The 21,977-nt window shown below is 38.5% G+C and overlaps 1 protein-coding gene across 5 annotated transcripts in view; it reads right to left on the bottom strand.

The window, feature by feature from the left end:
- Positions 1 to 21,977, bottom strand: part of slc4a11 (solute carrier family 4 member 11) — a 140,447-nt gene that overhangs the window by 35,504 nt on the left and 82,966 nt on the right. For 3 of the 5 annotated variants that reach the window (XM_044142792.1, XM_044142794.1, XM_044142797.1), the window contains 3 exons: positions 15,252 to 15,284; positions 9,387 to 9,468; positions 4,917 to 5,040 (listed from right to left, as the gene is read on the bottom strand). In XM_044142792.1, coding sequence (XP_043998727.1) covers positions 4,917 to 5,040; positions 9,387 to 9,468; positions 15,252 to 15,284 — 239 coding nt within the window. The remainder of the gene's footprint in view (positions 1 to 4,916; positions 5,041 to 9,386; positions 9,469 to 15,251; positions 15,285 to 21,977) is intronic. The other 2 variants (XM_044142795.1, XM_044142796.1) reach the window with 1 other exon arrangement.

Genomic DNA, 21,977 nt, shown 5'->3' with positions numbered 1-21,977 from the left:
CATAGAATTAATAGAAGATTTTTTTTTATGAGAGCAAAGCTTTGATGGAGTCTTGTCCGTGATTCTTTCTTCAAAATACTCTGTAGCTTGTACAACTGTATCAAAGTCCTACAATTTGATGCTGATGTGTTCAAATATTAAGTACACCGTATTTACAAATACCAAAATATAACTTTCACAAAAGGCTCAACATTTCCCTTTTTCTAAGTCAACTTTTTAGTGCAGAAGTTATAAAATTACTACTTCATTCTCTCAGTGTTGGTTCTTTATTCTGGTAGTATTTTGGGTTTATTCCTGCATCATCGAGATTCATTCTCCATTACAACTTTAGTCTCAAAGTTCATATTTTTTGTTAGTCTGGCACATTATTTTTGTCGTACATTTTATCTTTGATCTCGGGAAGCTCTATTTAAACAATTTAATTGATACATAAAACTCCGAATGGTTTGATTACGTCACAGCACTCCATAAAATACTACTTTTTATCATAAACTATTAAAATAATTTATTTAAATAGAAAAACAACATGATTTATTAGGTACTTAGTTGACCGGTCATCTCGTTAATTTATGAGTAAACCGATTAATCTGATGTTAAAAATAAAAGAAATCTATTTCATTTGATTCTTTAAAAACTAAATAAGAAAATATATTTCCATTTTAAAAGCCACCGATGCCTTTATCTATGTTGCTGTAGGTACATGTTTCACTCTGGTAGAAGACTGGTGGCCTCCATTTTCTGTGTAGACGCAATGACATTTTAAGCATTACTCAAATACTGTTCGAAATAAACTCCAATGTTTTTGGATTGGAATCGCCTCCAATTAGTTAGCAAGTTTCGCCAAACGTAACTGAGCGCAGCGACTGAGGGAAACCAAAAAGGAAGCAACAACCTGAGCTCGCTGCGCAGCTCCAGCTTTTCCTTTATCCCTTCTGGAGGATAATGGGTCATGGGAGAATGAGGGAGGACTTGAGAGGCATCAACAGGAAACCAGAGACCATTTGCGCCCACATTTGTGCAGTGACCTGACTCCATCACAACTTGATGTGTGTGCCATGTTCCACACTGACAGGATACCAATGATGAACGGAGGACTCTGCATCAGTGATGCCTCATGCTCAGATGAGTCAAGGTGGACAGACAGCATTTGCCAGATGTCGACTTCTGTTTGATATTGGAGTTCTGAGACGTTATTTTTTGCAGTAGCATTAGGGATGCCTTTCTTAAGATATAACGAGTAGAACGGACCGTCTTAATGAGAGCCTTCAGCGTCTTGCTTAATTTATGCTAAGGCAATTTAAGACCAGATAAGAAACAAAGTAACGGGAAAGGGTTAAAAGTCCTTTTGAATGTTTGGGAACTTCGTGTGAGATCAAATATCGAATAAAAGTGAAAATATGGAACAGTACTGAGCCTTCCTGTGTGACCTTAAGTTCAACCTTGGTTGGATTATGCAGCAGAGGAAAGATAAAAGCCCAACTTGAAATGCTGTGGCGTGACCTTGAACAGACTGCTCTTGTTTCAAAATGTACAATATGGCTGATACAAAATAATTCTGCAATTCCATCAACACAAATATTTGATGGCAGGTTTTGCTCCCCGCAATAAAGGAAATCATCATTTATGTTATCTTACACTGCATTTTGTACCTGAATGTGAACAAAAAACCCCCCAAAAAACAAAAATCAAAAACAGAAGGACCCTGTATGGGGCAAACAGTTTCATTAAACGGTACCATTCATTTTGATCTTTTAGGCCATTTGACATCCACTGAACCTCTTAATCTTATGGCTTTTTGAGGCAATCCTTGTGCTAATTTTGTTTTTGCATACAGTGAAAAGCTCACGTTTTGATAGAAAACTCTGTGTTACAGCACTGATTCCACAAGCTGTTTCCAAATTTAAATGTACATGTTGAATTTTGAAGAGAGGTAAAGGTTAGCTCAAATGAAACATCACTGACATCCATATTTGTGCACTTTTTGCTGAACAGAAGGAGAATAAACTGAGACTTCAAAGTCAGCAAAACCTTTCTGAAGGTTTTTGTGCATGCGTGTGTTTTCAGATGTTTTTGTGGCTTCATGTTTTTTGCTTCCTTAATAATCCCTCAAAGTATTTTCAGACGCTCTTGTTGTTTTGAAACCCAGCTTCACCAACACAAACTGTTTTAGCTGCATTCTCTTAAAGAAATCATGAACGAGGGAGTAACTCGCCTCTACAGGCATAACTCTCTTTGAAAACCCTGAGCTGCATACTGGGGCCGGTAGTGTGGGGAAATTGTTGGATCCTATGAAAAGAGATTTTGGAGGAAAGGAGGAAACTCCTGTTGCACTGCATGTGTGTGGTTTTGTTCTGTAGTCATTTTTATGTAAAGTTCAGCTCAAGAGGAGTTTGTGGTCATTATAATGAAACTACAGCTAACAGGGACAGATTGTTTATAAGTCATATAGAACAATTATACAAATCTAATCTGCCCTTTCACAGTAGGATGACTGTATCATGTCAGTGTCGCCCTGTGGCATACACCCCAACTTGATGTCATCTCTAGGCTAAAGACTGGATTGCTCTTTGCCAGCCATGTGAAGGAGACATCAGTGCCCTGACTGGGTGTGTGACAGAGTACGTAAACGTCTGTGTGGACAACACCGTCCCCATCAGAACAGTGAAGTGATTCCTTAACATCAAGCTTTGTGTCACCAGTGAACTAAAGGAAGAGTTGAATAAGAAAAAACAAAACAAGCCTTCAGGGACTGAGGAGAAAGTAGAAGCAGCTCAAAGTCAAAATTAGAGACGACATTTAATTTCCCTTTGGGATCAATAAAGTATTTCTGAATTTGAATAAAAATGAGATTTGAGTCCGAGACTTTTCTCCAAGTCTGAAATCTACTTAAGTCAGACTTGAGTTGCCGCCTGTTACTTTTTAGACCATGTGTAAAAAGAAAATGTGTTTGCGTGTGTAAGTGTCGTTTCTGTGCAATCTGACCTGTATGTTGCAGCTGAGTGATTTTGATGAGCACAAAAACCAGTCATCAAGGCGACATTCTCACCAAACATGGATTTCTAAAAACATATTTTGTCGCAGCTTGTTCTGCCTTTTGTGCTCTCTAGAGAAAAGTAACCCTGCAAACCCTCTGTCACAGCTCTGACTGTGAGAGTGAATCCTCGGCACCGAATCTCCCACTGTGAAGAAAAACAGAACAGCAGCAGTGGAAAAGGTCCAGAAAAACTGTCACATATTGTTGTGGGAATGTTCAGCCGTCGTGTGCTAAATGGCTTAAGACGACGCTGTATAAAAGAGGCTGGAACAAAATATTTTGAGGGGTCGATTTATTTTTTAAGCTTCTCGATGTATTTACCAATGTTTCACAGACATGTGACCGTCTGCCATTTGTTTTTGTCCCATCAAAACTGATTCTGACTAAACTGTAACTGAAGCTGCCTTCCTCAATCAAATGCTTACGGATCACCTTTAAGCTATTAAGCCAAACTATGTACAAATTTAGGCAAATATTTTAAATATTAACACATGAAGATGAATGAAAATGTGGGGGAGTGAAAGCCCTGCATCTTTTTCCTTGAGCGTCACTAGTATGATGGCACCTAGACATCATAGACATAAAAACCCTTGAAAATATGTTGAAGTGGCAATGCCTCAAAATGTTGACATTTTTAGAGGATATCCACACTGTTGTGAAACCACGCATGAAACCAAGTAATGAAATGATAATAATTTGAAAAAAATCTGAAAGTTCTTGCATGCTAAATATATTTACCGTGGGCAATTAAGCAAAGAAAAGAAAAACAACTTCTCTGAGGGTTGTTGACTGACTAGTGATGGAAAATGCTCCACCAAGACGGATGTAGATTAACATACTGTACATTCGCCAAGCAGAGGAATTCCCATTATTATTATCATCATCATGCCCCTTCAAAGATGTTCTCTTGCAGAGGAAGTCACCATAAAGCATAATTGAGGCATAATAGGTCTCCGTGTTTACTTGGGGCTCAGAATATTGTCTCTCAGAATGCCATTAGTGGCTTTGATTGCTGCCTCTAAGACTGGCGAGGAGAATCCTGCAGGAGCTACACAAAGGAACAAAAATAAATAAGGGCTGGTGTGGGAAAATGAAAAAGAGACCAGAGACTCGAACAAGCTGAAAATGTATTATAGTTAGCTGAGGCATCTCTGATTGCAGGCTAGCCCCTCCCCCCTCCACCATGCATGACCGTACTGGTGAAAATGGTGTTCTTGTTGGTTTGGGCAAATAAAATACTAAAGGACAGAATGAGACAATTTTTTTTTTTCCTTTTCTAGCAATAAAAGGCAGATATTGGGAGGAGGCTTTCTTGCTTGAATTGGGCAACACTCAGCCTTCTGATGACAGGGGAGTGATGTGTAACTGTGAATGCATTTATCCAGGTATGCATTTGTGCTAAAAGCTCCAGATGGAGCAGAAAGGAAGCGAAATACTTCACATTTCGATGGAACCAAAAGAGTTTCAACAATAAAAAGGAGCTTCTACAGTAAACAAAAATACAAAAATGTAACAAAACAATCTTTATCTAACCCCCCCCCCCCCAATAAATATTTAGATAAAAACTTTAAGCATAATATCAAAACAAACTGTGACTTGTAATAAGCTGCAAATGGGACTTTTCTTTCACTAATGGCTTTCTTTCTTCCATCCACATTTGTCGAGAGGTAGATGGCCATGTCACAGCAGGTTTTGTCAGAGAATTTAAGTTTAAGTGAAATTCAGTGTTCAAAATGGCTGGCATTACAAGACTGGGAAATCTTACACACAAATTACAATCACTAAATATAAGTAACAGGTAAAAAAAAAAATATCTATAAACAAAAATAAATACAATTTGGACTCATGAATGATAAAATGTAAATCTTGCCGCAGATGTTACCATTTTGGACGGGGCGAGTATCAGGATGACATAGCGGACCTCGCAGCAGTTCTCCCCCCAGTTTTGCGGCCTTTCCAGACGAGAGATACACACATGACGCCTCTGGAGATGTTTGACGTTGCAGCTGCAGAGAGTGGAAGAAGGAGGAGGTTTTTTTTTTTTTTTTTTTTTTTACAAATGTCAGTGCCTCAGCCCACCAGCGGTGCCCTTCATTTCCATAGATTAACCTCTTTCTGTGGAGCAACAGTTAGACAGCATTCAAATTTGCTGGCTAGACTTGTGTTCGCTCACACGAAACCTCACAACTGGAAGGAAGTAAAAAAAAAAAATATAATAATTCATCCGTCACTTTTCTCAGATCAGAAACCACAATAATTGTGATCATTTGTGTTTATAAATCACAAATGTAGCTTTTGTGATTACAAACACAAAAGGTAGGATAATAAATGATAAAACAGCAAATATTGAACATCGTACAGCACAGAAGTGGTTACCAGCCTGTCGGGATGAATTCTCCTCAGCTTATTTCTAAAAGAATCAACAGAATGAAGACATCACAAAGATGAAGGCAGCGGATTCCACCATCTGGGGGCCACCGCTCTAAAAGATTTCTCCCCTCTGGTCTTAAAATGTGTTTTGAGGAATCATTAACAGCCCAAGATGGGACGATATCAGACGGCCAGAAAAGCTGCAAGGCTCCAGATAGTCAGAGATAAAGACTGGAGCTCAACCACATGGGGCTCCGTGAGTAAGGACTGAAATTTTTCTAAAAGAAATTTTAAAACAAATTCGAAAATGTGTTGGTGGGGACTGGAGGTGGTAAACATGTAAAAAGGCTCTGATAATCAAGAGGAGATGAAATAGACGCATAAAGAATCGTCTCTAATTCAGCTTTTAAACGCTACAAGTTTGTAGTTTAGAAATATTTCTCAGAAGAAAAAAAGTTTACTAGCACTCCATTGGGATTGCAGAATAAAAAATAAAAAAATTAGACAGCATGCTTGAAAGAACTTTGGAGCTGTGCAAAATGAACATCGCAAATTCCTATAGTACTTTATTAGAGCTAATGGCAGGAAACACATTTTTTAAACAATGTAGCAAGCAGGATGCCGTTTGGACAGGCAGATATTTTATGTCATCCTGTAACGATGAAATGTCAGGGAGAGTTACTGGATCAAACACGCAGAGAAACTGAGAAAATGGAGAACCAGAAACAAAGTTATTCAGCTTAATTCAATAAAACCTGATCTATCCCCGAGGGGCAATTAAACAGGTGCAGAGGGCAGCAGCAGAACATATGAACACACACATATAACCACATAAAAAAACAAGTTGTGACACATTGATGGACATTATTCCCCTGACGTTATTGACTTTCATAAGAAAGAAAGAGAGAAAGTCATCACTGTCAGTTTTAGAGGACACGGATAATGCGGGGTCACTGGGGAAGCAAGAGAGCTTTTTGTTTCAAACAGGACCTTAGAAATTTTCTTATGTAGTAATTCCATTCAGTACATTTTTATGCATTTCTAAGAGAATCAAAGTTTCTTAAGGTGGAGCCTGTGCTGTTCCACCTTAAGCCTTCCAGACTGAACGTAGCGGCGACGGTCCAGCCAAATTTGCAGTGCTGTAGCTCCGCCGCACTTTGCGCTATCTGAGAAATTCCACTGGTTTCTGAAAGGGGAAACGTTGCACTTTCCCGGGAATATCAAGTTATTACGGTAATTTCACCTCCACTGTAGCAGGGAGTGAAATTAATCTGAGGAGCATTCTATTGATAGACGGTAAGTTGCAAAAATAACTCGCTAGATACTGAAAGTTTCAGATATGGATAAATGGGCAAATATATATATATATATATTAGGGGTTGAACGACTACATATTTTTTAAGGTCGACTACATCATGATAATAGTCGAGTCGATGTCGACTAGTCGCGGTGACGTCATAATGACGTAAGCGCAAAAACCCTTCACAACTACTTGGAGGCTTTATTAGCTATTTTCACGGCAAATATTGCCACAGATCTTTACTTAATGAGCAACATAACATCATAATGTATTAGTTAGATCGTCGTGACAAAGACACTCGCGAGCCGGCTAAGTGACATCCTTAGCGGGAAAGGCGGCGAGTTTTAGACGGCTCGTGTTTTGTAGTCGACTGCAGCTGCAACTCCATCTCCTTTTAAAAACACTGTAAAACCACAAATATGCATCCATCTACATATCATTTAAACTAATGCATTAACTTATTTTTCTTGTGTCTTGTGACGTATACTGTGCTGTCAGATCAGCACAGGCTGTCACCACCGGCAATCACATGACTGCGACTAGTCGACATGAAATGTAAAAACTCGCGAGACGTCCTAGAGTCGACTAGTCGACTAATTGGTTCAACCCTAATATATATATATATATATATATATATATATATATATATATATATATATATATATATATATATATATATATATACTCACAGGACATTTAACAAACTGCACACAGTTAAAGTAAGCAAAACTATCCAGGCAGACATTTGAAACTTGAGTCTTAAAGGGTTAAGACAGTTTCTTTGGGATTTCTCAGTTGATTCATTTATCCATGAAGAAGCTTTTTTAAAGGGGATTTCCAATGGTACCAATACGCTAAGGATGTCTGAGTGATGATTACTAAAATGCCAAAGCAACAGAAACATTAAAGAAATCCATCAGTAAAGACAAATAATCAAATCACAGAATATCTGAGAAAAATCCTGAATATTGAATTCATAAGACAGAACAAAAATGTAGGATTTAAAAAAATAAAAAAATAAAATCACAGCTTTTCTTTTTGCTCTTCCAGTTAACAAGATACATGAATTATTAGATGTGGGTTGAAAAGATCGTCCTGAATTCAGCAAATTCATCCGTGTTCCTGCTTTTAAAGAAGTAGAAACATGACAGTTAGCGGCAGACATTAAAATCTGATGCTAGGCTGATTCTGTCCTCCGTGTCGACCCTCTCCAGCGGTGGACTTTAACACTATCAGCATCGGCTAACTTCCTCCTTTGCTCTTATAATTACACAGGGAGAAAGAAAGCTCTGTGAGTTGAATATCAATGTGCTGTTATGAGATACTTGTACAAATAACTGATGCTGTCCTACCAAGCATGAAACTCTTTATAGGGTACATTATCATTTCATAGATACTTTCCGATCTTTAAAAAGAATTAAAAAAATAAATAAAATAAAAGAAGTGACACACATGAGGTAAATAAATAAAATCCGGTGCAATGGATTCCCTAAAGAAGTCGCCTAATTAGCAGATAGAATCCAACTACCAGGTTATTCAAAGCAATATAACAAGCTTTAAGTTGGTTCTTCTTAGTTCATTCCAATCCACCTGAAAAACCCAGAGAGTTAATCAGAGGAGCAGCCAAGCCGACAACCACCACTCTGGAAAAACCTGCGAAGATCCGCTTAGACGGGACAGTTCATTAAGAAGTCAACTCAGTTATGCAAGCATGTTCTTTAAGAGCAGCAGGACTGTGCTGAAGAATGGGCAGAAACTTCAGTGGGGAGGTCAGAAAAGCTGATGGAGACATAAGTCTGAATTCTTGAAAGGTTCTTGCTCAACGACTCAGGAGCTAAACACAAACACACATTTCAGATTTGAATAATTAGTTATTACTGTAATGTTTCAGTATGTTTGAAAGGTCCAGTAGCTTTGATGCGTTTGCTCAAATCGTCTCTCTTTATGTAGTGGTTATTTAGTCAGAAATACAAAGAAATCTGTTATAGATGCAGAGTGGTTTTATTAAATTTTTTTAAATGTTTTTTACATATAAATTAAAGCTGAGAAAAACAATGTGTGGAAAAAAACCTCAAACTCCAGTCGTCTTTCTATTGTCCTACTGCAGAAATACACTGCTGCCAGTCATAAACAACCAATCAGAGCAAAGGGGAGGGGCTTAGCGCTGTCAGTGAACCTCAACCCGACGTGAATGCGCAAGCTAGTTAGCATGACCACTGATGATGGCAGAGAGTTTTCTGGTAACTGTAATTTGTTTCTCCACCATTAGCACAGCTGCTGCACAAACACAAGCTTGATTGACACGCTAAGACCCTCCTCCTGGCTGTGATTGGTTGTTTTTTGGTCGGGAGCGGTGTGTTTCTTCAGACAATAGTTGGTCAGGGAAGAAGAGGAGGAGCTTGATTATTTGATAGATTATCTGACTTTTGTTACACTGTCACAAAATAGTGAAAGTTCAGAAATATATAAAATCTACATAATGCAGCTTTAGATGTATGTAATTTCAGGTGCAATAAAAAGCAAAAGCTTAAGAAATAAGGTCCTGTTTATCTGGGTTTTTTTCCCCCCCATCAAATTGTGTCAAAATTAAAGTATTTCTTTCATGCTAATGTTTGAAAACAAACAACAAAACAGCTCTGGCATCATGCATGAAAATACCCAGACAGAGGATCAGATGCTTACAGGATGCAGAGCCAGGACTGCTGGTACTGGACCCCAGTGGCTGTCGCCGTCACGCCTTGGATTGTCTCAGACAGCAGATGAACTGTAGGTCAGATGTCAGACACAAGTTAGCTAAAGATAACATTCATTCTCATCGCCACAGTGAGTTTGCCACTCAAAAATATCATTTCTCCAGTGCAACAAATACAGCTGCATCATGGCAACATAATGTTTACTTGGCAAAGCTGAAATATAAGTAACTATATTTCTCATTGACTTAGAGCATTAATGTCTAATTTCATCAGATAATGGTTTAAAACAGAGTGTTGGATAGGAAGGTATTGCCCAACATGCTGTGCAAAGACTCTCCCTATAATGTCTACATCTAATGAGCTTCTGCTTTAGACAGAGACGCCTGGCCGCACCGGGGAAACATCAGCCCACGACAAGCTAATAAGGATGTCCATCCAACCTTGGGGAAACACCAGCGCTCATTTTGAAAAACACATTTTAATATGCCGACATATTTATGCTGCAGAATGATTAAACGGGGAGCGCTGCTGAAGGCAGGACGTTGCCGCCGGTTAGCAGGAATCTCCAGGATGACTTCACACACACTAAAAAATGATGAATTGCTGGGTTTTGAGGGATATTCTTTCGCGGGGACTGAATATGCCGAGACCATTCGGCTTGTTTTTTTGTCGCGTGGCATCCTCTTTAGCTAATCAGCAATAGGAAAATGACAGGCTGGAAATGTTTTGTATCATAAGCAGAGGGGATGATCATTTCCATGTCATTTTGATTTTCCCTGCCAGTGATTTCTTTCTTTCTGCGCGTCTTTGTCTTTCTCTCCATCACTCTTCTTTTCTCTCCCTCTGCCATGCCATCTCATCAATAAAGTATCCTCCATTCATGCCAGAAAATGATGGGCGTCACCATGACAACAGTATCACTGTGCTCAAGGAGCAAGAGCGCAGAGGATAATAAAGAGGTGTGTGTGTGTGTGTGTGTGTGTTGCCAAAAATTAAGAAAGTAGAGTATAAAAGAGACGAGAAGGACAAGAAGGGAAAAGAAGCGGTTGCATGGTGTGAAAGAGAGAGAGAGAGAAGAAATAGAGAAATAAATAGAAAAGGAAACAGGCAGGAAAGGAGAACAAGAGGGAGTGCACAGGGGGAGAGGAAAAAATGGAAGCAGGGCCGATATGAGTAAAAGCACACAAAGGGGGGGGGAGCATGAAAGTCAGAAAGGGGAAAAAAAAAAACACAAAACAAAAAATATCCTCCCAAAATACCAGAAATGATGAATAGAAAAGGAGAAAACAGAAAGAGGGCAGAGAAATATAGGAGATGGACAGGGATTCAATTCAATTAATAGCAGTAAGCCTGACAGCCAAGTAGTAATCAAAAACCATCCAATTTCCCATTGACGTCAGGGAGGAGATGAGGGGAGAGCGGGAAATGGAGACAGACAAAACGGCAGAGGAAGAAAAGATTAAAAGGAAAAGAGAAGGGGGATTAAGGATAAAAAAGAAAGTAGCAGAGGTTACAGGAGAGTGGAGGAAAAACACAGAGCGAGAGCAGCAAATGTGCTCACCAAGGTCACATGGTTCTCTAAGCCAACACACTATCAGACTAACGTCACACAAACGGAGAAGCTAACGGCTAATGATACAGTTAGCAGTGATAAACATGTCGCTTAATATTTTTGCTATAATTGCTTTGTATAATTTTCATGTCTGTGTGCTGCACACACAAGTTCATGTGCAACATGAACAAAGTGCATCTACAAGGTTTACTCTCTCAACCCAGAAACTATTTTTCAAGCTGGCATATTTTTAAATTCAATCTAGCAGCATTTCCTCACTTACTGATATACTTTTAATGCCTTTATCCATGTGACTGTTGAGATTCATTTGAATGTAACACCAGTTTTACTACAAAAAAGAAATGATACTGAATAAACGTGAGGCTCTGGTTAAGGGTTTTCACGCCTAGAGTTGGTTTCCTTTGGTTCAAATCAGCTGAAGAGTTTGTTATCTTGCAACTTTTTTTTTTTTTTTTCCCCTGTGGTTTGGTTTCTTTTCAAACAAAGTAAACTCCAAGCGATTAAAAACCTAAACAAACCAGGCCAGAGCGTTTAGTCAGTTTATTAGTCAGATGGGTCCGGGGCATGCAGAAGAATCAAATGTTCCAACATCTGTTACTTACAACAGCTAAAGCGCTGCAGACCTCTTGTGCAACAGTTAAGGATCTGTGTTTGCGATTCAACTATAGGAATGTTGTAAAAAAAATAAATAAATAAATAAGAAAAATTGCATCTACTGGAGAGAATTTACCCCCTCCCAAAAAATAAACCCAAACAATTTCTATGATTTCTAACTCCTCCGCAAATGATGAAACAAATCTGCAACACTTTGGACGGTGTGCACCACATTAGATTTATCGTACAAATAACACAACATTTCATAAAAACGCACATTGTACCAACAGTCACGTGCGGTAGAGATACTGTGATGGGGCTGGTTAGAGGTTTTCAGACCAACAAGTCTCGGTATCGCAATGATCCAAAGCACAAGACGACACAAGCCTGAGATGAAATGGGATTACATTGAGGAAGCTTTTCATGCTCAGCAATTCCATCACAGTGATGCAAAAAGACTCAACAGAAGAGTAAATTTTGTATTTTCTCAAATAGTCTTTGATATTTAGATATTTTGAATCGGAAATATCAAAGTGTGGAAAAAGAGCAAAACAAACACAAATAAAAGTTAGCAACAACATTTTGTTAGTAAGAGATGGGTTTTGTAGCTTTCCTTGAATCCAAGAGTTTACACACGTGTAATCAGGGTCAAAGGTTAAACTTCATGACTTGGGTTAAATGCTAAGTTTTTTACCAAATAGAAATAATTTTGGTAATTCCAACTAAGTTAAAATAATAAACGTTTGGTCTGATTTAACTTTAGACAGTGAGAAAAAATTAAATAATTGTTTGTCATGTTTTTTGCTTTGTTTTCAGCAGCAGGGTCACAGTCTGTGTTTTTTACCACTTCATATTTCATTAACAGTGAGAAGGAGAAAGATCCTGTGTAAGATGTTTTTGTGTATATATCTCATGTTACAATTGGGACACTTCTGGCTTTTAGGCCAGTGGAACAAAATTTGTAAGTTATGGTGTTCAGTTTATGTCCAGGTACGGTTAGTAGTCTGGAAATTAAGGTAATTATGCTCTGTGTGGCTGATAAAAAAATAAAAATAAAATCAAATTTAAATGTAGGATTTTATGGCTAAAACTCTACGTCGCGTGTGTATGGATTGACTGCTGGAGTGATCGTCTAGGTGACTAATTGAGATTTCTTCAAATCTTGTCATTGAAGTGAAGATTTCCACATGGTTTCGTCAGTATTTGCCATACAAACACAGCTGTTTCTACACACACACACACAGAGAGAGAAAAGATCACATATGCTTACACACAGCATATCAAACGTGACAAACTTCAATGGAAAATAATGAATAAATGTGAAGGAGGCAAGAATGGATGGCTGGATAGCCCACTTTCATCTCTGGGTTCTTGGTGGAATCATTTATTGTGTTATCCATGCAGTTTGGTTGTAGGGTAAAAAAAACCAGATTGCTGCCCCCCCCGTGCCCCTCCAGCTCCCGTAAGGTAGTAAATAATTTGTGACTGACAGTGACAAATAAGCGCGAGATGAATTTATAAACACGCTAAACCAGGCCAATAATTCAAATGTTAATATTTCGTTTGGTCTGTGTGCCAGTTGAACATCAAAGAAAAGGGGAACGTCTACAGAGATGAGCTCCTACAAAAGAACACAGAGGTTATCAGTGTTTCTTTAAATGTGTATAAAAAAGAAAAGAAAAGCCCCCGGCCTTCACATGTAAAAACCTTTTCTATTATGCCCTGAGGTGTTCTTAATAAAGATCATGTGGCTGCAAAAAAAAAAAAAAACAACAAAAAAGAAGAAAAGATCGACTGTGGCCTGGACCATTGTTCGACCTGTCAGTAAACACACACTCACGAACACACACACCACAGAGGAGGGAAAGAAAAAAAAAATGATTGGCTTCTTGTGAGTGTGAGGAGCTTTGAAGACGGTGATTAAACCAGGGGAGTGTTTCCTACTGAAGAAGCAGGCGAAACGTTTACAGTAATAATCCATCATAGCCAATCACCTTGCAGCGCACAGAGGCTATGATGTCAAATGGTGATGAGAGGGGCCACTGGGACTGGGTCAGAGGTCACACTTTATTATTCCTGAGAGGCTTTGATGAAATTTGAATCATGTTTCGTCATGTTACAACCACAAACATCAATTTGTTTTTATTAGAATTAGAGACGACAGACCGATGCAATTAGTCTGTATTAGTGAAGTGGCAAGAGAAAGATATCAGGTTTGTAAAATAAATTAAAACTCTTTGTTACTAAATATTTGGAATGCCCTTCCTTGGGACAGCAGTCACAAACAAGCGTGATTTGAACAACAAAACCACTCACAGTAACTGCATTTAATCCTATTTTTAAATGTGTTGATATGCAATAATACTCTTATTGAATAAACAGTGGAGAAAACTAACAATCCCGACAGCAGGGACAGTTTCGAGGGTTTTTCAACATCACCAATTGGAATTTATCGTAGCGATAAATCGAAATTCTTATTACAATAAGAAATTTATCACAATAAGTGATAAAGGATGCAATAAATTCCCACCCCTACAGTCATCTCAGAAAAAGAAAGTTGTATGTTATGTAGAACCGTCACACAGAGAAGCATATTACAAGCCTTAGCTTCTTGTAATTTTGATGTGAAAACTCCAAATTCAGTGTCTCAGAAAAGGAGAATGCTATGAAAAAGGTGTCAAATGGAAACTCTTGGTGTCATCAGCTAATTAAAACGCCTGCAAAGGTTTTCTGACCCTGTAAATACTCACCTGTCAAAGTGGGGAAACCAGGAGGTCATTGCTTTAGAAGTTGGTTGTTCACAGAGTTCTGTATCCAAATATATTCACAGAAAATTCAGTGGAAGGACAAATTGTGGCAGTAAAACATGGAACAGCACGTTCCATGTTTTACTGTGCTTGCAATTTGACAAAATGCAATGTCATTTCTTGTTTCATAATTGGAGACTTATATTTTAGTGTCTCGTTGGTGAAATGTGCCCTGAAAATAGACCTGACTTTGACTTTAAAACGTGTCATAGACTGATCTATTGTGATATTCAGACTTTCTGAGACACTGAATTGTGGCTTTTCTTTGCCTATAAGCCATAATCATTAAAAATGTAAAAATAAATAAATAAAATCATGAAATATTTTACTCTGTGTAAAGAATCCTTATAAAATGACTTTCACTTTGAGATAACTGACAAAAATATATAAATATATATATATGGAGACCCAACAAGCCGCATTTTTTCAGCAACGTTTTAAAAAAAAAAAAAAACATGTATCCTGTTCCTTCCACTTCTTAATTATGTGCTGCTTTGTAAGGACTGCAGCTGTAACGTGATCAAAATTTAAAGTGTTGAATGAGTAGGAACCTGGGGGGCAAAACAAGTAGCCGTCTCTTTCTTCTCTTCCTTTTTCTTGTTGCACAAGAAAAGAACCAAAAGTAACGGACTCTGCTGGATGGACCTGAGGCAGATTTAAGGGGCAGGTGAAGAGGCATATCTGTGACACTGTGAAATTTCCCTGGTGTCTGTAATCATTTGATGACTAGATAGAGCAACCCAGTCCTGAGTGTGGAAGGAAAAAAAAAAAAAATCAAAACACAAATGGCATACTGATGGTGATTGGTAGAGAAGTGAACGACTGATTGCAGCCTCACAGGGGCTGATGCTGACATTTTCATCCAATTAACACAGCTTACCGTCATCAAAGAAAACGAAACTTTGAGACTTCTCTGCATGTGCAGCAGGTGGGAGGAAAAAAAAAACCAAGAGAAAAAATAAACAGTCAGTACAGTCAACAGTAAGCAGTTTTTTAGGTTTAGGTTTTATACATATCCCCCCCGCCCCCCGCCCCACACACACACACACACACACACACACACACACACGCACACACACACACACACACACACGCCACTAAGCCAATCCGGTCGCACGTACACACATTTTCTGGTTAACAGACACGCACATAAATATCTCTCCTGAAAAGAAGCTTCATTTCCTGCCCTCCTTTACCTCATGCATATTAAATATCCTTTTCTAAAGAAGATCCCTCAATGTCATATCGTTGTTGGCGGGACTGAGATCTTGTCTTTATTACTATCTAAAGGCCATTACCAAAAACTGGATTTTATCACCGATAGAGGTTCTACATTTGCTTGGTTCAAAGAAACCCCAAAGACGTCAAAGAGATCAGGATGAGGAAGAAAATGACCAGCGTTTGAGTTGGTGCAAAGCTGGAATAAATGCTTTTAATTCAATATTCTGATAACACCAGCAGAGGAAAAAATTTAATAAAATCGCTGGACATAAGTTGGTGTTATTAATGTCTAACAGGGAGGAGCTGCTGGTATTCAGAAAGCATTTCTTTCAATATTTGAACTAAAATTGATTAGTTTTGTCAATTTTTAAAACCAAATAAGAAAAGGAGAAATAAACAAGAAAATGCTGAAAAGATCCAACACTTTAATTAGATTTGTATTGTAACTCCTGTTGCAAAAGGATCATTAGGAAAAGACAGACAAATACAAATAAAAAGAAAGAAAAACACAGGACTAGTTAAGTTTCTTCCAAAAACATGTGGGTCACTACAATAATATCACCCTGAGTTAGATTAAAGAATCTCAGACAAATTACAATTAATTTTAATCAAAGGAAAACAGAAAATCAACATTCTTACTACTGCAAAAACAAACATGCTGATATTGACAATAACTGCATCAATAATGATCAATTATTGTTATTTTGATGCAAATACTGAAACAAAACTGAACCCTCAGAAGTGATCTGTAATTTCTATTGTATAGTAATATTACAGGGATATTTCCAAGCAGTAAAGTGAGGTGAAGTATCCATCATTCAGTCAGCTGACTAGCAGTGAGCAGCAACAGGGGCAACAACAGCATTCTTGTTTTGTGGTCAGTTCTGATTTTGATGCATCCACTCATACTTTGGTCTATTCTGTTAATTTATAAAGATGTGGTTTCATCTGTGTATCACTGTCATCACTGTATGCAGATGATATTCAGTTGTACATCGTATAGTTTCTAAACCATACATCTTTCTAAAGTGCTTAGACTCCATCAAAAGGTGGCCGGCTGGTGGTTTTCTTCAATTAAATGTCAAAAAAACAAAAAACAAACCAAACAGAAATAGTTTCCTTTGGACCAGAAATAATAATGTTCCATATAAAACAGAAGTAAAATCCTCTGTTGGAAAGTTAGACTTGGGATTAAATCCTGACTTTATCATTTGAGACATGTTGCCGTGTCAACTCTGCTGTCTCTTATCCCGAACCGGAAATGATAATTCATTGCTTCTGTTTCATCAATCAAAGGTCGGTTGCAGGTTGTTCAGAATGTTCTGAAATAAACATCCAGCCTCACATGTGCCTCCACTGCTGGTGCAGCAGCATTCTGGCTTATTCCGGAGCGCATTTCAAAATTCCTGTTCCGACTTTGTTAGCTTTTCCAGACCAGGCAGCGGGTTACATCAGAGGACTCCAGAGCATGCAGTAGTCCTCTGATACATCAGACTGGTGGAGGAAAGCCTCTGAGGTCATGTGATAAGGAGCTGCTGATAGTCCACCACACTAAGCTGGAAACAAAAGGAGACAGAGCTTTGCTTTAAGTGACTAAGACGACTCTGGAACTCTTCCTTGCTCTCATTGAAAGGGCTTAAAGCTGAGGTATGTAACTTTTATATAAGAAATTTTTTTTTTTTACGTATTTAAACTGTCTCTATGTTGTGACAGTGTAATATGAGACAGAAATACTGTGAAAAAAATCTATCTCCTCCAACTCCTCCTTGTGCTGCTATTACTATCTGAATAAATGTACCAAAAACAACCAATCAGAGGCTGAAGGAGGAGCTTAGCGCTGTCAATCAACCTGTGAATGTGCTAAAGGAGGAGAAACAACTTACCGTTGCATCAAAACTTGTTCATCTGCCATCATCGGGGGCCATCCTAACTAGCCTTAGCATTCACAAAGCTGTATTGTAGCATACACCAAAAGGGTGCGCATGACGGACAACGCGAAGACCCGCCTCCTGCCTCTGATTGGTTGTTTTTTGTTAGCACTGGGAAAAGGCAAAGGAGCTTTCAACAGATTACCTGTCTCATATCACACTGTCACGACATGGTGAGTTTCAACAAATATCCAAAAAAATATAATTTTTTATATAAAAGTCACATCCTGTAGCTTTAAATGGATAGGAACGTTAGAACAGAATCAGTTTTAAACGTAACACTTTTTGAAACCTTCAATATCAGTAAGCCATAAACTCTCCCCGCTGGTATTTTTCTATTTCTTCATAAAAGCTCCTCTTATGAAACCTCGTCTCAACTCATGTAGCCTCTCTTTGATTTGGCACAACAACAGACCTGAGGAGCTGCAAGTCACTGTGGCAGATGGTAAAGCTGTGCCGACACCGAGACACAATGCATATGTTCACTCTGTGTGCATCCCGCTCTAATGCAATTATGTTATTATCTGTTTATGCAGAGAAATGTTCTAAATCTTTGCACAGCGAACTATGCAGAACACCAAGAGTTCAAGTCATGTTTTGTTTTCTCTAAACGTAGATCTATCGTTTCTCTACACGGACATACAATCTGTGCCCACAGATGGACCGTCAGATTTGCATGTTCTGATCACCATACCAACAACCTGCGTGCAGAGCAGTTTATCCAAATCTAAACAAATCGTCTCCCCAGAGAAACGAGAGTGCAAAACTTCTGCAATGCGGCAGAGACAGGTGAGAATTACCCGGGTCCAATCAGCCGTTGTTTTAGTTTATCCTCAGCTCAGTCTGCTGGAACAGCTGATGGATTCTCCGTTTTATTGAATAAATTGAAAAATCTTCCGACAAAAAAAGCTCCACAAAAAATATGCTGCGTAACTGTGTAAAAACAAAACAACAACAAATTGAAGAGTTCCTACCTATTTTCATGTCAAACTTCCTTCCTTTTCTAGACGGACATCTTCAAGAATCCCCAACGCTGTTTAGTTCTTTTAAAAATATATATACACACACAAACGAGTCTAAAATTTTAATATGTAAAGAAGGCATGCATTTTACAGCAAAATTGAAAGGATTTCTATGTTCGTAAAACCCTGGACAGGTGAGCCAACCTTTTTAAGATATTACAACTGGATTATTGTCGGCAGTCTAGTCTCCGTCCAGACTGCTGCAGTTCATTTTTTCACATGAACTAAAAGGCGTGAACATATTTCCCCAGTAGCCTACTTGCTTCTCCTCACTGATTTGCTGTTTATTTTGGAATTGGATTTGAGATCTTTATTGTTGACCGTTGATTATAAGGTCTCTGAACAAACGGCCTCCTGAGAGTCTGCCTGGCTTCCTGCAGCCCTCCAGATCCCTCAGATCTAACAATCACAAGGTTCAGGCTTGTTCACCAAGCTGATCGAACGCTTGTGGCTCTGTGGAATAAACTCACCCCACACATCACACAGACTCCAACTGAATCTTATTGGAAAAGACCTCTGGCCTCAGTTTTTTAGTGCAGCCATGAGAGATATGGGAAGCACTGTGAGGTGGGTCTTTATTTGGTCTTTATGTACTTCCATACGACACTTTGGCCAACTTTGCAGTTGTGCTATATGAATGAGCTGGGACTGGAACTGTGGCCAATAACAGAAATGAAGAAAGGATTCTGGTAGCATTAATATACACTCGGTTGCATATCGGATCACTTGCCTGCACCACACGGAACGAAATGGTTTCCCATTCCTACTACAGGGGCTTTAATGTGGCACAGGTTCTTCCTTTTTCGGCTAGAACACCTTCACTTCTCATGGGAAAGCTGTGTAAAAGTGTATTTAAAGAAAAATGGGATCTTTTCTGGCGAGGTCAGACAGTGATGTTGGGCAATATGCCCTGGATCAGAGTCTCTGCTCCAATACGTCTCAGCAGTGCTCAGCCAGGTTTAGGTCAACACTCTGCAGACCGAAGTTCCTCTACACCAAACTGGCTTAAAGCCGGAGCGAAGCGGCCCAGCTCCATTCCCACCAAATAAAACAAAAATACCTTAATCCTCCTCGTAGCAAACTTTATAGTTGGTAAAGATGAGGCCTGAAAAGTACTTCTCTCTTGGTATTTACCAAGTTCGCTGAGCTCCTCAGTCTGACTCATTCTTTCACAGATGTTTATGGCAAACGTCAGCCGGCCTACTTTAGCCAACACACCTCCAGTCATTGAAGCTGATGAGGTCATATTAGTAAAATTATTTTTAAAGGATTTCTGAAACATTTGAACAGCCGCCTCCTGTACTTTGTTCTGTTCACTTTTCCATGCAGCATAAACCAAAACAAAAGCCACTCATTGTCCAGAAACGTAGAGCTCTTGCCATCTCTTTGCTGAGAGTAGTCTGGGAGTTTTGGCGACCCGATGGGTACAAAATCCCAGCCGTAAACTTTAAAAGTCAGTGAGCTTGAGCGCTCACATGCCTGACGGAGCTTTAGTCATAGTCTGAATGCACAGATTGACAAAAGGAATTTTTCAGAGGACAAAACAAAAGCTTTCAGATGCAAAGTAGATTGTAGATGTTTATAAAGCAATCGATTTACACAAGTTTAGAAAGCTATGGTGTCAAATGTAAATCCATGCAGCTGTCAACACAGGAAAAATCCTCCTACCAAATGATTCATTTTTACCTTTTCTTTGGAATCCAGCTTTTATTTTACTTGCTCAAATGCTCACAGTGCACTTTCACCTGAACCTCTGCCCTCCAGTGTGAAACCTTCCTGTTGACTCACTAATTTATGCACAGAATATTTATAGCAGGGATGGAGGATGATGGGTTAGATCTGTCAAATCTGAGGATTTAAATCTGCTGTTTAGTTGTGATTTTTCCTGTTCACACCTTCTCTTCTCACCACGGGCCAGCTAACTCACAAAATTAGGGACCAGTTATTTCTGGTCCCTAATTTTGTGGGTTAACTAACTTACAAATGTTGTGACAGAAGATTTATTAGTGTGTATGGAAAAATATTCATGCCGATAACATTTCTTACCAATTACAACTGTAAACCTTGCTTTGTAAATTGTGGTGGTGGTGGAGATTCATCTTTCCACAGAACAATGGCTACTTTAACATGTTATTTTGGTTTATTTTTATACAATTTAGTTTAAGCCTTCTTTTTTTTAACCACATTTTTATTTTGTTTCAGGTGGAACCTTTGCATTTGTGCGTTTCCGATACACCTGTAAATCTGATGCACACGTAACAAACAACCGAGTGAGACATCAAAGCCTCTCCGCTTGGCCCACTGGTGGCTCTTATGTCTATTTTTTCAATAATTTAGCAGCAAAAAGGGCTTTTGAATTAAAAATGTTGCCTATTACATCGACATGCAGTTTTCAAATAAAATGTTATTTATTACAGACCCTGCCATTAACTTCACTAAAAGTTTTAATCGAGTCCCCCTACTACTTTAAATACGGAGCAACATTTAATAGTTTAGATCAAAGCATAATGCTATGTTAAAGTCCTCAGCTTTAATTAAACTCTCGTCTTAGCAATTTGTAAAATAAAGTAAATACTTTATAGGAAAATAAGCATAGAAGTAGAAATTAACAACTGACGCAGTTTTACAAATAATCATGTGATTGTTCAACTAAAAATAATAGTAATATATTTTGACAGACTTGTTTTGAAAAAAGAATTAAATTATTATTATTTTTTTAATTTTACAGCTAACATATTTCTTTTTTTATTTTAATTTGAAAAAGCAAAACCAAAAGAAGAAGAAAAAAAACGGAAGATTATGTAAAGACAGGTCAATTCTAGAGTCAGAAATAATATCTCTACCATTTTCTGTTGTGAAGTGATGGTACAGTAACCAGAACTAGAGCAACGTCATTGGTGCACCTAACAGAGAAAACTCCAGCTCCTCACAAAACCATAGAGGAAGAGAAGAAAATATAATTACACAATACACCATTAATCACAACAATACCTATTAGTCATTCAGCAGCAACTGCAGCAGGAAGTGCTCAGGCATATTTAGTCCCCAAATCATTCACTGCTTTAAATATTACATGTCAGAAGGTGATGCCAGTTTCACTTAGATGGTTGTTCAAATGTCTAAAGTGAAAGCCCTGATCCAAGCATTGCATCATTATAAGCATAGCTGGCATTATTCCTCAACACAATGCACGTGCTCTTCCTTAATGCCGAATCCCAAGACAAAAGTGGAGCCAAAAACAGCATGCCGGCCTCCAAAACCAAACTCCTCTCTACATGTTGGAGCAGCACTAATTATCTCTCTGGGCTTTCATCTTTTTCATTTTATGTAATTCTCCCCTTTTTTCTGGGAACGCTATAATCTTCCCCTGTTCACTTTATCTCACAGCTGTACAGTATTACAGCCGCAAATGAGCTGGCCCGCTCGCCAGCTGTA

This window comes from Gambusia affinis, linkage group LG16 (assembly GCF_019740435.1).
Source record: "Gambusia affinis linkage group LG16, SWU_Gaff_1.0, whole genome shotgun sequence".
NCBI lineage: Eukaryota > Metazoa > Chordata > Actinopteri > Cyprinodontiformes > Poeciliidae > Gambusia > Gambusia affinis.
Note: the sequence above shows the minus strand (reverse complement) of the source record. Positions and strands in the feature narration are given on the sequence as shown.